This window comes from Leptosomus discolor, chromosome 7, assembly GCF_034619465.1.
Source record: "Leptosomus discolor isolate bLepDis1 chromosome 7, bLepDis1.hap2, whole genome shotgun sequence".
NCBI lineage: Eukaryota > Metazoa > Chordata > Aves > Leptosomiformes > Leptosomidae > Leptosomus > Leptosomus discolor.
Window position 1 is genome coordinate 19,293,788 of NC_141397.1, and position 17,543 is coordinate 19,311,330.

General features: G+C 39.0%; 1 protein-coding gene across 3 annotated transcripts in view; it reads right to left on the reverse strand.

Annotated features, from left to right (window-relative positions):
* The window catches only part of OSBPL10 (oxysterol binding protein like 10), a 115,943-nt gene that overhangs the window by 26,221 nt on the left and 72,179 nt on the right, over window positions 1-17,543 (reverse strand). For 2 of the 3 annotated variants that reach the window (XM_086467974.1, XM_086467973.1), the window contains 2 exons: window positions 12,860-13,014; window positions 12,302-12,304 (listed from right to left, as the gene is read on the reverse strand). In XM_086467974.1, the coding sequence (XP_086324100.1) occupies window positions 12,302-12,304; window positions 12,860-13,014 (158 nt within the window). The remainder of the gene's footprint in view (window positions 1-12,301; window positions 12,305-12,859; window positions 13,015-17,543) is intronic. The other variant, XM_086467975.1, reaches the window with a different exon arrangement.

Here is a 17,543-nt window from a genome sequence, read left to right on the forward strand (position 1 = left end):
TCAAAGGCCTGGGATTCCTGAAGGCTGATGTCACCAGTAACAACTGAGGCAAAGGCATTGCACAACTCAGCCTTTTCTCCATCATAGTAATAAGCAGAGACCATACGTATCCTGACAGGGACACACTGAGGACTTGCATCAGACTCAAAGCAGTTCTTCACATAATTACACCAAAATAGTCTAAGAATTTTCATCAAGGCATGAAACGGTTTTTATGTAGGACAAAAAGGGGTGCGGTCAGCAGCAAGAGGATGAATCTTAGGAACTTAAAAACACGTGGACAAAAAGACATCATTTAATAATATTCCAAGGGAAGCAGTCCTTAAGTCTTTCTATACTAAAAAAAAATTGCAAGAGATACTAAAAAAATAACAGTGTATGAAACATTTCTGCATCGAGAGAAAGATGGAATAAATTACTTGCAGGACTTGTTCAGAAGCAACATGAAACCAAATTAGCATTTTCAGACCAGGCAAAGACTGCCGTATTTTCTGTAGAGTCATTTAATGACAGTTCTACTAGTGCACATAAAAGTCAAAGGCCTCATTTTGATTTTCAGATACCCTTCATTAATGATACAGGTTTGCAAGCATCATTTACACTTGCACATGTGTAACTTGAGAGCTTGCAAACAGGTTTTCTGTGGGTGTAAGACTAAATATAACTCTGTAAGGTCAGAGAGCTTTAGCGCATTTACACTAATGTGATAAATTGGCTCCGTAAGATTTTCACCAGGCTTGATACCAAAGTTAGAATTCTTTTTGTAAAGCAGATACGGTAAGAATACCCCAAAAGTAGTAATATATAATGAGCTGTTCGTTTCTTGCAGGGCTTGTCACTGTATCGGAATTGACAAAACCTTGCATGTGTCACTTGTCTTCTCCTCTTCCAGCATGTACACCTTTAAAATACTTAATTGCATTTACTACCAGCTGTGGCATGCACCTGAGAGAAAAACATACAAACTCACTGCACCCGTCCCTCATCAGCAGTGATTTGAATCTCAAATGTAGCTTATCCAGTAAGTTGTACTTATTAAACCATTTCATGTACAGACTAGCATACTGGCATGCTGTTGGGGTGGGCTGACCCTGGCTGTATGCCAGGTGTCCACCAGAGCCACTCTATCACTCCCTCAACTGGACAAGACAGAGAAAATAACAACAGGCCCGTGGGTCGAGACAAGGACAGGGAGAGATCACTCACCGATCACCATCACAGGAAAAACAAGACTCAACTTGAGGAAATTAGTTTAATTTATTACCAATCAAATCAAGAGGATAATGAGAAATAAAACCAAATCTTAGAAACACCTTCCCCCCACCCCCCCCCTTCTTCCCAGGCTCAACTTTACTCCTGATTTTTCTACCTCCTCCCCCTAAGCAGCACAGGGGTCAGGAAATGGAGGTTGCAGTCAGTTCATCACACGTTGTCTCTGCTGTTCCTTCCTCCTCGGCGGGGGACTCCTCACACACTTCCCTTGCTCCAGCACAGGGTCCCTCCCACAGGAGACAGTCCTCCACCTGTTGTCCAACATGAGTCCTTCCCACAGGCTGCAGTTCTTCACAAACTGCTCCAACATGGGTCCCTTCCACAGGGTGCACTCCTTCAGGAACAGACTGCTCCAGCGTGGGCCCCCCATGCGGTCACAAGCCCTGCCAGCAAACCTGCTCCAGCCTGGGCCCCTCTGTCTCCACAGGGCCACAGGTCCTGCCAGGAGCCTGCTCTAGTGCAGGCTCTCCGTGGGGTCACAGCCTCCTTCCGGCACATCCACCTGCTGTGGCGTGGGGTCCTCCATGGGCTGCAAGTGGAGGTCTGCTCCACCATTAACCCCCAAGGCAGGGGGACTGCCTGCCTCCTGGTCTTCACCAGAAGCTGCAGGGGGACAGCCTGCCTCCTGGTCTTCACCAGAAGCTGCAGGGGAATCTCTGCTCTGGCACCTGGAGCACCTCCTCCCCCTGCTTCCCCACTGGTGTCTGCAGAGTTGTTTCTCACATATTCTCACTCCTCTCTTCTGGCTGCAACTGCCTCATTTCTACCCACCCCCTTCTTAAATGTCTTACCACAGAGGCACTACCACGATCACTGACTGGCTCGGCCTTGGCCAGCAGTGGGTCAGTCTTGAAGCCGGCTGGCATTGTCTGACACAGGGGAAGCTACTAGCAGGATCTCACAGAAGCCACCTCTGTAGCCACCCCACTACCAAAAGCCTGCCATGCAAACCCAATACAGCTGCGTAAGGAGGAGTAATTCCCACATAGAAAATGGAAATTAATATTATAGAAATTAAATAGAAAATTTCAGTTTGCTTCAACCTAAATCTTAAAACAAAACAAACAAAAGCTCAAAACACATTTACTTTAAACCCACTGTAAAGACTGAAATGATCATCATCATCATCCATGCACTTCTCCTCTAACTTCCAAATGCACTGGCATTTACAGATTGGCAACTTTAAGCTTAAGAATGCTTTTTTATATCCAACAAGCTCTTGTATCTCTTTATAGAAGCTTTTCTATTCTTCAAGAACAGATCAAATAAAACAAAATAGGAAATACTCTTCTCAACATTTACCACCACACCATTACACAATGTAAGCAGATGAAGGGGAAAAAGAGGGTTGGAAAAGCGGTGGTAGAGTGAACTCAGATCATTGCTTGAGCCCTGGCCTCCATCTTACTGTAGTCTTATTCATGCTTTGCTCCTGGCAGCCCTGTGACTGATCATTGCAAAGAAAGAGTGGATCAAAGATAAAACCTCAAACACACTGACATCTCATACACCCATTGTAATGTGGGCACCTGGATACCAAAGCTCCAGCAACTTTCAAAAAGACTTCAGGCTCCCCGGTGTTCAAGGTTTGATTTTTTTTTTTTGAAGAGACTTAATGAGCTCAGAACCAAACTAGAGCTTAAATGGAGAATTTAGAAAGCAAAACTTATTACAGCCCGTATATCTCAATTTTATCCTGAAAAAGTCTCTCAAAGGTAACAAAACAGGTGGCTCGGCTCAGCTAATTTTCTTCATTTGCTATGAATATTCCACAGAAGCTGTCTCCTCTACTTCCTTTGTCAGCAGCTTTTGCTTTAATTGTGGGAAAATTTTTGCCCTAGCATTAATATGCAGAAAATCTACCACCTCAAGGGGGAACCCACCCACCCACCCACCCCTGAACACACCCCACAGTCACACTTTTCCTAGCATTCAATCATTATAGCTTAGATATAACAACGATGAACCAAAATTAAGAGAACTTTTAAAATAGCAAAGCAAGTAACAAAGAATGACAAATGACACTGTAACTTATACAGAACAATGCTATGGCAAGCAAAAATATCACTTTATTTTGCTTTGCTGCTGTCATCTACATACAGATCCAATCAGCAAGACAGTTTCTCCTTCATACAACTGAATGAAGAAAAAAATGGCATAATATGCAGATTTTTTTACTTACTTTAAACTATGTATACCAAGAAAAATAATCCAGGCATAATTATCTGGATAGATAAGTAACTGCTGCATCCAGGTTTGGGGTGTGAGAGAGTAGGGTCAAAGCTTTTATGTGATTCTGGATACATCCTTCATCACCGATAGGTCAAACCATAGAGTATTTGGTAGAAAAAGCTTACACCAGGAAAGAATGTTTACGAAGTGCCCAGAAATTAATTTCTTACCAAATCTGTCATTTGTGTTTGGTAATTCAGGTCTCCAAAGGAAATAAAATTCTTCAGACTAGCACTACGAACGATTTTTTTGCGTATGGATAATTTACATATATTTTGTGGTTTCCTGTTCGTTTTTTTTTTAATTGAATATGCTAAACACACTGGATGTTCAGTAAATCTCTCCAGCTAGGGACAAGTGCAAGGATCAAAGTGTGGCAATGTGAGCAATCGTCTATCACACAAGATTAATTGGATACAACACGTAATAGTAGAGTCATCTACTGAACCAAGTAATAGCAAGCTCTCTTTAGGAGATCCTTCCTTCAGGGCAAAGTAAGCAAGCAAAGTAGAAATGCATTTTGATACTAACGTTTCATACATAAAGACAGGCTGACATACAGATGATGCAAGCAAAGAAGATAATCAGAAAACTCGTATCTTAGGTGACAAACAGGTCTGCAATCTTTTTCCTTCCCAACAAAACCAATCTGGAGGCAAGGTATTCACTACTTTGACAGCTTTACTAATGCCTTTTTGTTAATGTTTTGCAGTAGTATCTCTGGGAACAGAAGTCTTTTCACCCTTAAACAAGAAGCTCAGAAAGCTTCCTTTTCCTACACTGCAGATGTGTTTAACTCTGATCTGTGACCATATTTAGGGGTAAACATAATGATATACCAGTGATGAGGACCAGGTATCATAAGAAAATTAAGAAAAAGGGTTGGTTTGTTGGTTAAAGGAAAAAACGCACGTAACATAAAACAAAGGGCATCTGTATTTATGTTGCAGTATAGCCTGTGTAAGCCTTCATAAAAAATATTACAAACTAACTATGAAAGCGATTATGTTTAAGAATGAAGAATCAATCAGTGACTTAACATCCTTTTAGACAGAGATCTTCATTTGGGTTACCTACGGCATATTCATCCTGCCACGCACCAAATGTTTGTTGGACCTTTCCCCTACATGTTCATATCTGTCATAAGACAATTCCTCTTGCAAATTTCCATTTTCAGAAACCTAAGGTAGTCAGTTCTGAAAATCAGCTGAAGAGCAGCTAATTCCCAAGCACAGACTCCACAGGCAAAGATTAAGTACCAGCACCAGTCCACACATCTTGTGAGCATCTTTCATGAAATGAGGGCTACTCAAGTACAGTACTGTTTTGTCTGAATCCTAAAACACAAGAGGACTTTGCAGTACGCCATATTCAGTAAGAACTGGGAACAAATATTCTTCATCACTGGTCTCATCAGAACGGAATAGCAATACGAGACTACAAAAAAATACGCAAAGAGAAAAGCCCTACGGACTTGTCCTAAATTGAAGCAAAAATCCTTGAAGGCTAGCATAAATCACAACAATAAATTTTATGCTAACCTAAAACCACAAGAGATACAGTATCACATCATAAATAATTTTAACAAAACCTATTCCTAATGCAATACAGATATTACTGAAGAACAATTTCCTGAAAGATACTCATTTTTGTTTTGAGAATCAAATTTTTTAGAAGCAAGATGGCTATAGATACAGCATCTGCCACTATCCAAAGTAAGTCACTCAATTTACAAGCTTACAGACCACACACTGACGCAGGATAGATTCCCATCACTCGCCAGGCAGGACTTCAGAGAGGGTGAGGTGTCTGGAAATCACATACTTCTAACTTTTGGGGAGTTAAAGACAAAAGACTGCACTGAGCTGCAGATTGGAGAAGGAGACTAAGATGGAGGAAAGCATGGCACAAGGCCATACTTTCAAGACATCCCCCTGTATTAAAAGGGATTCTCTCCAGAATGAGATCCTTGGGGAGAAACCTGAAGAACCAGAAGCAATTTGCCCCATACTCTCACAAAGAAGGGAAAGACAAACACTTTTTGGTAGGGGACCCAGCAGGTAATTTTAGTTGCCCGCCAGACAGCACAGCACACTGATAAGAAAAGGTGCCCTACTCAAACAAACCTTTGCTCCTATTGATAAAATCCCTAGAGAAACCGCAATAGTTTGTGTGGAGAGGTTGAGGGACCTCCACTGTTGGAAGTGTTCAAGACTCAACTGGACATGACCCAGAGCAAGCTGACCTAATGAGTTCTGCTTTGAGTAGAGTGCTGAGCTTACAGGACCTCCGGAGGTCCCTTCCAACCTGGAGTACTCTGCAATTCCATAATGATTCTGATTGCAAAGCCCAGTCACTGAAAAGTTAGGCAGTAACAGAACTGAAGTCGTTCAGCCAGCTGTAATTCTCTTCTATGTTGCTTTGCAGGCTAGCTAAGCACATTTATGTCAGAAAAACGCTACCACGTTAGTCAATAATACACCATTCACATACACAAAGAAGGCACAAAAAGGTGGACAACTACTAATTTAACCTTTACAATCATCTGGTTTTGCAACACTAATCTATGTGTAAATCCAGTTCTCACAGTGCTACTTCTTGTATGCAATATCACATGCCAGCGTATTTATAAGAGGAGAGAAATGGTAAACACATGTTAATACAAGCAGTATTAACAATCTTTCCTCAAGAAAACACACTTATTAAACGATCCTGACCCGTCAATTTCTTGTCCCATCAACTATACACATTCTCATTGCTGCCACACACAAACACACACACAAAATAAGAGGCTTCTTTCAAAAGAAAAATAAATCATTATAAATCATTCCAGGAGAACATTAAATGTATACGTGAAACAAATTGAGCCTCGGAGATTGTAATCTCTTATACAGCAAACTTCTTGAGGCCAGTGGAACATTCTACTTGAAAAGCTCCTAAGATTTGTTCTCAGCCTGATGAATCGCTTGGTCCATCTCAGATTGTAGAGAGACTGCATAATAATCATTATCTTCAGAGTTTGTTTTGCAGAGGGCACAGGTTTTATAATGAACAGAGTAAAGCAACTGATCCATTTTAACTCCATTTTTAAGCCTTACTGCAAGGGAACCCGAGTTCTTTATATTCCAATTATTAGTTTTCACTGAATTTCACTAGCAATTATGAAATGCCACATGAATCAGAGCCTCACGTTTATTCAAATTATATGCAAATTTGTATTAAAGCTTCATATTTTTAGTTGAAGTAGAATATTACTCTCAAATATATTATATAGATAGCAGCTGGAATACACGCATTTTGAAGGTGGGAGTGACTCAACAAAACGCAATGGCTTTGGCTGGAGCTAAATTTTTATTAATTACTTGCGTAAACAGTTTTACTAGAGATTGTTTGCTGACACAGCAACTATTCCAGAAAGCTAGCAAAAAAATAAAATCAAAATTAGCTAGATTATCTTAGTCATTGTCAGTGCTGCTGTAGCAGGCTTAGGGTCATTTAATTCTACTTTCAGCGTAATTGTACATTTAATCCTTCCCTTGATTATCCTTAAATATACCTTCAATTGATTATCTCAGATTTCATTTTTTAGATGGTCTGCTAGCGAATGGATTAACTGGTACCATCTTTGCCTAGAGATTAATTTATCTATCAAAGTCATTACTGGCCATTTACTGTGCTCTTCGGCCCAAAAAGTACTTAATCATGCAGAAAGCAAAAAGCAGAGCGCATTCAGAAATCCTGTAATGTCTGTACTACACAGTGAAAAGGGACCCTCTGTAACACTGCAAATGTTACCTTCCCACCCTGACCAGGTCTCTTTAGCCTGCTGCACTTGTAGCTAGCACTGTATGTTCATGGCTAAGCGGATCTCCCAACATGAATTACACAGATTTATGTCAAGTACAAAAAGGAACTAGGAAACCCAAGGAACAATTTACACTAGGAAACAATCCACAGTCCTGGGCAAGTCTGCCGAGACACAGGTAAACAAAGGAAAGGTAATATCAAATTAGAAATAATTTCTTCTATCTAGCTTCATTTCTAAAATTGCAGGAGCACTTTTAAAATTATTTCTTAGTATCTCTAACAGATCCTGTAATAGCTCTAAAGCTCCGTTACATCCTCTGTAAAGGATGAAGTATCATCATATTAGGATGTATACTAACCTATAAATAGAAAAAAACTTCAACTTGAAAGTGACTGTCACCTGAAGGGATTGGACAAAAACACATAATCTTTTAAAATTAAGAACTAAACAGTTCAGTACCTCCCATAAATAGCATAGTTCTTTCTTACCACTGAAAACATCACGGTTCAGATCATCTATGGGACCAAAATATCTTTAACAACCTGGACTTGACTGCCCTTGCAATCACTATCACAATTAAAACCTGGTTTAGCAGTTAGATAATCAGACCTAAAGCCTCAATCCTACAGAGCTAAAACTTCAATCCTATTAAAAAGACACTCCAATATGGAGCATGTGTACAGTTTCTCATGCGCACAAACAGGTCAAAGTTAGGGACAGGAAAGCAGAGAGCCTGCATAGATACCAGATCCACAGGATGGAAAGAATCAGCTGGCACGGCATTTTAAGGCATAAAAATCACACAAAAACAGCTAAAATGCAGATGTTGCTACAGCATGATTTTTGAAAGATTCTTAACTAAACTGTTAGATCAAAAGAAATTCATTCTTTCCCTCTCAGGTTCTGCATAAGTATACCATTTTCCATTTGTACTTGGCTGCCAGGGGAAGCATTTGGCCTGCAGTCACATTTTGTCAGCTCAGAAGGGGTATTCTGACACCCAAAATGACAATTAGTTGAACTGGAACAGTAGCTCACACATGGAAGTGATTCACACCTTTATTCTGCTTAGGCACCAAGTTTACTACAAATATGAGACTCATTATTTTAAAATTAATCAAATTCAGCATTTCTTGTAAGGAATTTCAAAATTATAAACCCTTAATTAAACGAAGGAAGCAGGGTCCTGTTTACTGCAGACTGGTCACAGACCAAGTTCACATCACAGCTCTGAAGAGTGTACTCTGGCATATTCCATACCAGATTTGTCCTGTTCTGCTTTAAGAAAAAACCCTAAATAATACCTTGAAATTGTAACATAGCTTATGCCAAAAAGTCCGAAGTTGTCCACTAGGGGATGCACAGAAGTATTTTACATCAACTCATATCAGATGAAGAACAGCTCTCTTCAGCCCTTATCCCTGCTTTCACCTGATGTTTCAGGACAGACCAAAAAAAATCCAAAAAAAAAAAGATGAAAAAAAAAGGATGGAAAATAAAAAGACAAAGCTACTCAATCCAGCATTTCACTGTCAGAGGTTACTTCTTTCAGTGAAGATAACAGGCTTTAACTTCATGTTGTCCTATATCACCACCCTAATAGAAAACTCATCTGGGAAGATGAAACAGCAACATCAAGAAAGGAATGCTAAAATAGGCTAGGAATACACAAGAAAATAATCTCTGCCACAAAATCTTGTATTTTCTGAACTAGTTTAAGCAATATCTCAAATAATATCCCTGTATTTAGAAGCAAGAAACACCCTAAATAACAAAAACAAATAACCACTAACACATTATCTAAAGAGAAGAATCTTTAGCTGCTACATAATTTCACCAGGGGAGAAACTGCATACTTGAAACCCTGACAGTGCAACAGACCAAAAGAAAGGTTTTACTTTAGCTATACACAACATCAAAACTCAACTCCAGAACTTACTATATCCCTCAAGTATTCAAAGAAAATTGCATTCCAAAGACTCATGCTTCTTCATAAACATATAGAAGACACGGCAGAGAACAAGTCATAGCTTTGTTAATGATGTTTGTTAATGCACTGTTGCAAAGCGTCTACACGCTGTGCTGAAAATTAACACAGCTAAACACATTCAGCCACTTGGTCATGTTGCCAGGAAACTGCTGCCACTGGCAGCTTGCTATATAGGAAAGATTCCTCAGCAGTCAAGCCCCCCCCAACATAACAAACATCTCAGTTTTCTTTTTAAAATCACTGCTGATCCACATACCTAAAATTACCTTTTCCTTATAAATAACATTCTATAATATAAGCAGCTGAGTTGGTTGTTCCTCAAGGGTAATAACTTAATGGCTTTTTCTATTTCAGACTACAAGAGAATTCACAATTTGTTTGGTCGGTACATCTACTGTATTATGCTGAGCATTAGCCAAAGAGCTCTCTCCCATTCCTTTGGGGTATAGCTTCTGATTAAGAGACAGAGGTTATATCATAAAAAGTACGTATTTTTCAAATAAAAATCTAGGCTCAGTCACAGAAGAAACTGGAACTAATTTTGATAGCACTGATAGAGGAACCAGAACTCTCTTCTAACAACTTCTGTAAAAAGCAAGGCTCAACTTCTTTTGGCAGGTATATTTTGAATGCTGAGCCCCATTAATACACCTACCAGTAACTTCTTCAAAAATTAGCATCATCTAGTGTCTACTTTGGTTTTTTTAAAAAGAAAATCATTAAGAGAAATAAGCTTCATTTGAATGATACTTGTGGATGCCTCTCTTCTTCTATATCTAAAAGAAGCTACCAGATAAATAAAAACCAAAGAAATCAGGGTCTTCAAATATCAAAAATTTGTCAAACAATGACATTTAGATGCATTTTTTCATTCTCTGCTGATGCCACCAGTTATTAACAACAATGTATCTAGACTACAAAACAAGTGGAATGTGATAATGTGCAGTTGCTTTTATACATAATTACACATACTAAGTAATTAGCACAGTCAGTGCTTTTACACCTTTGAAAATTAACTGGGTACAGTGCCAAACCTAGGCTCCTGCCTTGGACAAACAGGCCAGAATATATTTAAAAACATGCTTAAGTCCTGCACACAGAATTGTTAACACATGTTAAGTCAAACAACTTTGATAACCTTGGTGGCTGTCAGACGTCATCTCCTGGCTCAGATACCATCCTTAGCAGGGTAACAGTTATGTTGCTCAAAAGATTTTTCTCTTCTTCAAAGCCTGTTCTCTCACAATCCTTTCTCTAGTCACAACAAGAAGCAGCTCTAGCTTCCTGTTCAACACTTCACTCAGTTTGGACAGCTGGGCAGAACATGCAACACTCTAGGAAAACTTCACCTCCTCCCTCAGAAAAGGATCTGATCACAGCAGCCAAGAGGTGTAGCCTCTGTAACAGGGCATGACAACTTGCTTGATCTGAAGATGAATATGAAAACAAGCTCCAACTTCTGTTAGATGCAACTGTTCACCTCTTCCACAATTCAAGTTTTGTGCTTCAGCCTTCCAATGGGGCACCGATATCTTGATCAAAATGATCAAAACTGAAAAATATATCAGCTACATTTAAAAGAGCACTTCAAATTGTGAGGAAACAGTATCAGTCTCGGACAACAGGAAGCACACAAGGACTCAGTGGAAGGGAAGATGCAGGTTTGGAAAGAGCTTCCAGGAATGAATCCCGATTCAGACCACTTTCTCGGGGCAAAATCAAATTTCTGCTTAATAAACTGTACTACCATAACAAAAATTACACACATGAGTCCAGCTGCTTCTTGTTGCTCTGCCAATCCACAATCTTACTGCTTCTGCAAAAAACATCTTCAGCTGAGCTTTTTATCATTTAAAAGTCTTATTTATTCTCTTTCCCCCCGCTTTTTTCTTCTTTTTTAAGGGCTAGAAGGCCTCTAAACACAGGCTGCTGATTTTAGGAAGACTGCCCACAAAGCACTGAGGATTCTGTACTACAAACAGTGCTATGCTCACTTGTTTATATCCATCTCTTCAAGGGTATTGCCTTCTCAATAAATCATGAGTTCCACAAGCAAAGCAGTACCTCAGGTCACACACGCAACTTGGTATGTCTTATGAGCACGCAAAGAGGAGGAGACTGGACTTTAAAAAACCTGTCATTTAAAACAAGTCATAAATGGCTCAGCTCAACTGCCAAATGATACCCTGAGACGAGTTAAATCAGCTGCTGCTCTTTACATTCTTGCTGCAAAGCCCATGCTTCCACATCCCATTTAGCTTTACAAGGTGGTCAAGAATAAAAACATCTAAAAAAACCCCAATGAAACAAACTGCAGTGTACCAGTGAGTAAAGTAGATAACTCCCAAAACAATATTCTTAAATAGCCTCTTGTCTTAAAAACACACTACAAGAACTGCAGTGGGCTTATCTGAAAAAGAAATTACACAACTCCTAATAAAAAGCAATTATAGGTAAATTAAACGTTGTGATTAACGGACACTAAGAGCAATAGAATTTGAAACTACTTTCTAAGGACAGATCTGGAAGAGGACCAAAGCAACACGTAATATAAAAAAACCCCACCCTGGTTTATACTTGGATTTTTTTGAACTGCATTCAATTCAAGAGACCACGAAAGAACTGGAAAAACAGCTTTATTGATGGCTCCAGCCATTACACATCTTGTTAAAGGCAATATAATTTAATTTAAGTCATTCCAATTGCCAAAGAGCATTCACTAGTAGAAAAGGGCTTCTTCAGCTCTCTCAAAAACTTCTTCCCAGTTCTCCAGGTCTCACGTGCTCCAGGTGCCCTATAATCTGTAGGGTCTCAGAGTGAAGTGTTTTCCTGGTGGGCAGCACCGGTAACCGAAGCAGACAGTAGAAGCTGAAGAAGTTTGGCATCGTGAGAGACTTTCAGTGCATGAGATGCCTGATACGCAGCTGTGAGCCTCCTCAAAGAGTCGATGCTTCAGAACTGCCCTTTACCAAGTAAATGCCACAAAAGCACAAATCAACAGGCTGGTGCAGGATGATGTGGACAAGTTCTGCCCATAATCACTTAACAGGAAAAGGGGGTGGAGAACAACATAGTTTTTCAACTCAAAGAATAGTCAGCTATACTCAAGAGCCACCCAAGAGCAAACAGCAACCTAGAAGAACAAGCATCAAGCAAATGTTGTGGTCCTAGTGCCTCCTGTCTATTTCAAACCAGCATAAAAAAGAAACAGCTTTTTCTGTCACCAGAAGAAACAAATGTGTACTGATAGTCTGTTAATTGCTTTTATGACTAGAAAAGAGACTGTACGCTTGCCATAGTCCACTGTCCAAAGTACCTCAGAGAAGCAAAAGCACACAGCACTATCGCCAACTATTTTTCTAGTTTTTAGAGTGCGCTTTTGCATGAGAATTAGCATTTTCACAACTAATTTCAAACAAAGAGGATACTACACAGAAAAAAAAAAGCACAGTAAGTAATTAATAAAAGCATCCACCATCACACGTGGTTTGCATGTATGATGCAATGTCAAGTCTCAGATACCACAGAAATGGCCTACAGAGACCTAGCATGCTTACCTCTGCATTTGGTTGTAGTGCCTGTCCATCCTGGGCTGCAGATGGTACTATTGCCCATGTAATGTTGGCACTAGCAGATGATAAGGAGCTGAGGGCACCATTTTTCAGTTGCTCTGTGGAGTGTGACTTGGGCCCAGGCCATCCCAGGATACCTTCTGAAGCAGAAAATGGGTGTCAACTTACAAGAAACAGATTACAGATTTCTTCCATTCACCTCATCATTCTAGTAATATAAATGAACTTCTATCTCTTCTCTGCTTTCATGCAGTTTTACTTCAGTAGCAAAAATACTCTAGGATCTTCTATGCCAATTTATCCGTGATAAATATTAAAAAAAAAAAAAAAAAATCAATGACGGAGGAGTTTAAAACGTTACTCCTACCACCAGACAGAATTATACACAAAGATCATACAATCTGGCACACCTTGCTAATTAAGCAAGTATTCTCTATCCACTGTTTTCATAGTTATGAAGTCATCCAAGTAAACACTTCATTTCTTCTGCCCGAAATCAGTGTTTTAAGCTTAGCAGCTATATTTTATTTCTATCTGTACTATTAAAAGCTCTTTCTAGATTAAGTGCTAAAATGCTTTACTGATCCCAAGACCACAGTTCAGAAGAGCTCTCATTAGAAAGATACACATTAAATATGAATCAAACAGCACTACACATCAGAAGGACAGGACAGGAAGAATGGTCAGCTAAGGCGACTGCACAGTTGTTCCTCCCTTACTGCTCTCAAATATAGTATCAACATTCAAACCAGTAGCCCTCAGCATAGGGTTGAAGTTTTAGATATTAATTACATGCTGCTATAAAATGCAGAGACATGGATAAGGAAATTGCAGCTCTTCAGTCGTTAAGATAATTTGTATATGAAAATACAATTAGTGCCACAGGGAGGATCTCCTCATCACTGACAACTTTTTTAAAACATCCCATATCAACACAACAAAGTACATTAAAGAACGTACAATTTATCCTCTCTATATCACCGGGGGATTCCAGAGGTTGCCTCCTAATGAAAGTAAATGGTTTGATCTGGTGAGGTAGTGCTGCGCACTATTATAATAACACTTCTATTATTAAAAAATGGGCCACAAATCCTACAGCTGACCTCTTAACAAATTCTAAAGATAAAGTAACTACAGGACATTCCGCTCATCTAAAATGGCACCAAGTTATGACGACATGACAAAACTTCAGGTCTATTTGCTTAGTGTGATTTTGTAGCACCACCTTTTGCTGAAGAAAGCATAAGCAAAGAGTTAAGTATAAAATTATTTTCAAAGATCTGGGTAACCAACAGGGAAAAAACCCAACTTTTTTTCCTTTCCTTTTTTTTTTTTTTTTTCTTTTTTAATGAGTATTTCACACAGTGACTCAAATTTCCCATTGCCAAATGAAGAACATCTTTGTGGCTCTGCTGTCAGGCCATATACTGCAAAGGCTTTTGGGTTTCAACAACTCCGAGGACTATGCCAGACGATGTTCTAAGTCATGGTCGAGTTATATGAAACACGCAAGAGAAAAATGCAAGTATCAAACAAAGGGTCATTTTCTTGGATTGGTTCTACACATTGGTCCTACACACCAGGAAGCTAACATCTGCCCCCAGTCCAAAGATGGGGTTAAATCAACACACAATGTTGGTATACATGGCAAGGAATGAAGAGTACAGTGACTGTAGTCATAGTATCTCTTTGTTTGCTCCTCAGGTCTTGAGCAATTTGCTGCTAGGAACAAAGGATAACCCTAGGTCCCTCAAAACAAGCTCTAACTCAGAGGATAATCTGAAGATTGTTTTGGCAGATCCAAACTGGACTCTCACTGCATGGGAGGAATAAAGCATACTATCAGCACGAACAATAAAACTAAACTGGAAAATTTCAAACAAAAATATTGGTTCCTGGGAGGGAATGCACATGTCTGTAACCTGTTAAATATTTTTACTCTGTTTGTTGTTAATTAGTACAGATTTCAAAGGAAAAAAAAAAGCAAGTAGTTAAAAATAAACTTGTTTCACTTTTCAGTAGCCACTTTATGGAGCATTCCTATGCTTCTCGCTTTTCGTTACTTTGCAATAACAAATCTCAATTTATTTTTCTGTTTCTCCCTGTCAAACAGATGAATATTGGGTTATTACTGCTATTTTCCTATTACAGAGAGACTAAAAAAAAAAATTGAACTGATTTCTCTTTGTGCCAGTCTTTGAAAATGAGTCACCCAATCATTTCCTTGGGCTATCCGTTTTCTCTCTGCACACACAATCTATTTTGCCTTCACTGTACACAACTTGGGTTTTTTGAGGGTTTTTTAAATCTCATTTCTGTAAGCAAGCGCAAGAAAAAGCTCCCACTTGAATAAATATCTCGCTTAAGGGGAAATTTTTAACTGTGAACATTTACTTTACCATCACTTAAATATTTTTAAAAACACTATACTAAGTTTTCCTCTTCAGTACCAAAATACCATAAAAAGACTATTCATCACCTCATCTTTCTCCACACATTTTAAAGACTCTCTTATAGAAATAGAAACCGTTAAAACTACACAAGCATGTTTTTCTACCTGTCCCAAAGGCAATGCTACCCTCACAAAAAAACAGATTTTTTCAGCTTAATCAATTTTTAAACAGATCTTAACAACACATTATGACCTAGCCAACATCAATAGGATGCCAAGAGTTAAGGTCCAGAGGATGAAAGCCTGTCTGTTTCCTCAACACCTCCGCATATGAGAAAAATTGTTTTGTTAAATTCTGTCTGCCTGGAACTCGACTACTTTGCAGAAGAGATATGCAGTAGAAGATATTAGTCATACACCACAGAAACATAAATAAATAAAAAGTCAGCTCTGAACAAGCTGAAAAAATTTCACGCCTAGTTTCAAACTGCCATCAGGGAACCTTTGATGATCTTTAATCTACAAATCTTACTCTGAGATGTCAGCATTCTCGTATCATCCCAAGGGAGTCGCCATATACTTAATATAGCAGCCTACTGTTCAGGCAAAGGCAACGCATGAAGAGAGAACTCATCAGAAGTAATCTTAAAATCAGTTAAGATCATCAGAATACAATCTCTATACAGAAAGTCAAAGGAGACAACAACATGGCTCCTGCTTTACTCACACTATCGACTGCACATCCAAAACATTCTCATCTGCACAAGTAGAAATTACTCTCACCACAAAATAGTATAGGTAGTTGTTCTCTGTCCCATATCAAAACAAACTATTTTATTGGAATTTAAGCTGCCACCTGAAAATAACCTGATGCACTCTAATGGAGTTGCCATCTTTGCCGCTTTATGGCACTCAAAATTTTCTATCACTAGTTCAATTCCTGTTCTTTCAAATACTTCTAGAAGGAAAAAAATATACATAAAACCTAAACATATTATGACAAAGAAACTTTATCTTCAGAGTTGGATAAAAATAGTGCTGACACTGCTTTATTTTTAAGACAGATTTTTGCTCTGTTCTCAGTCATAGCCAAAGACAGCTGACAGAAAGGTAAATTCAATTCTTATTTTGATACACGTCATAATTCTAAAGAAATTCTCCAGAAAGGCAGTCACAAATGATACAAAAGCATTCACAGCTACTTTACTACTTGCTTTAAGACTATACAAAGCACTAATTAAAACATCTGTTTCTGCAGTAGACTACGCAAAAATTAGAAAGGACGTACCAAATACACAACTAGTAAAATCCGTCAGATCTCTTCTACCTGCACCGTGTTGGTTCTGTGGTTCCAGGAGTGAAAACCCAAGCCTGATTCCTCTGAAATTTCAGTGCATTAGTACACACAAAAAGAGAGTTTTTATAGAAAATACCCCAAAATTAGCTGCTTTCCCACTTTCCCTCAACACTGATTTCCATTGGGATGAACACGCAGCAGACAAATCCACCAAGGCACAGGAGGATGCTTCTACATAAGAAAAGTCCAGCATCCAGACACAACCTACTCTCCTTTCCTTATAGCAACACTATAGCTTACAAAACCACATCTAGCTCAGACAGCTTAACAGGCCCTCAGGAGAAACATGTTTCCGTATCACAGGAGCACACAGCAGGAGGGAGGGAAATTCTCCCCAAAGAGGTTTACGGGAGATTTTTCAGTTAAGCAAGGTTGATAATTTTCTTTTGTTAGTTCTGATTTACCTGATGTACCTTCAAACTACACTTTTGCATAATAATTGATGCATGAAATATGCTTAAAATCTACCTCAATTCTATAACAAAAACCTTCCTATTTTTAAGTCCTCTGGTCTTGGTTTACAGACTAAAACCGCCCACTTATCTTTTTTCCTGGCACAACTGTAAGGTAACATCTATTGATACAACTTATAATATACTGTAACTATAATCTAACAAATATCACCTCAGAAATGCAACGGTAGGCCTCAAGGAGAGGCCAAGAGTAGATCTGGATTCCTTCCCCTGACAGGGATGGATGTGTCAGTTTTTTCTCTCTGCTAAATCCTACAGCAGGCTGAACAAGCAACAGCAAGTGGCAGCTGCACATCTGCTTTTCAGATTAGAAAGACAATGTTGTATCTGCTAATGCTGTGCAGGGACTAGAAAATAACATTATCTTCCAAAGAAAGTAGAACATATAAGAAAATGTATTAGCATTTATATAGAACAGCAAATTGTCTCGGTTATTCTCAACAAAAG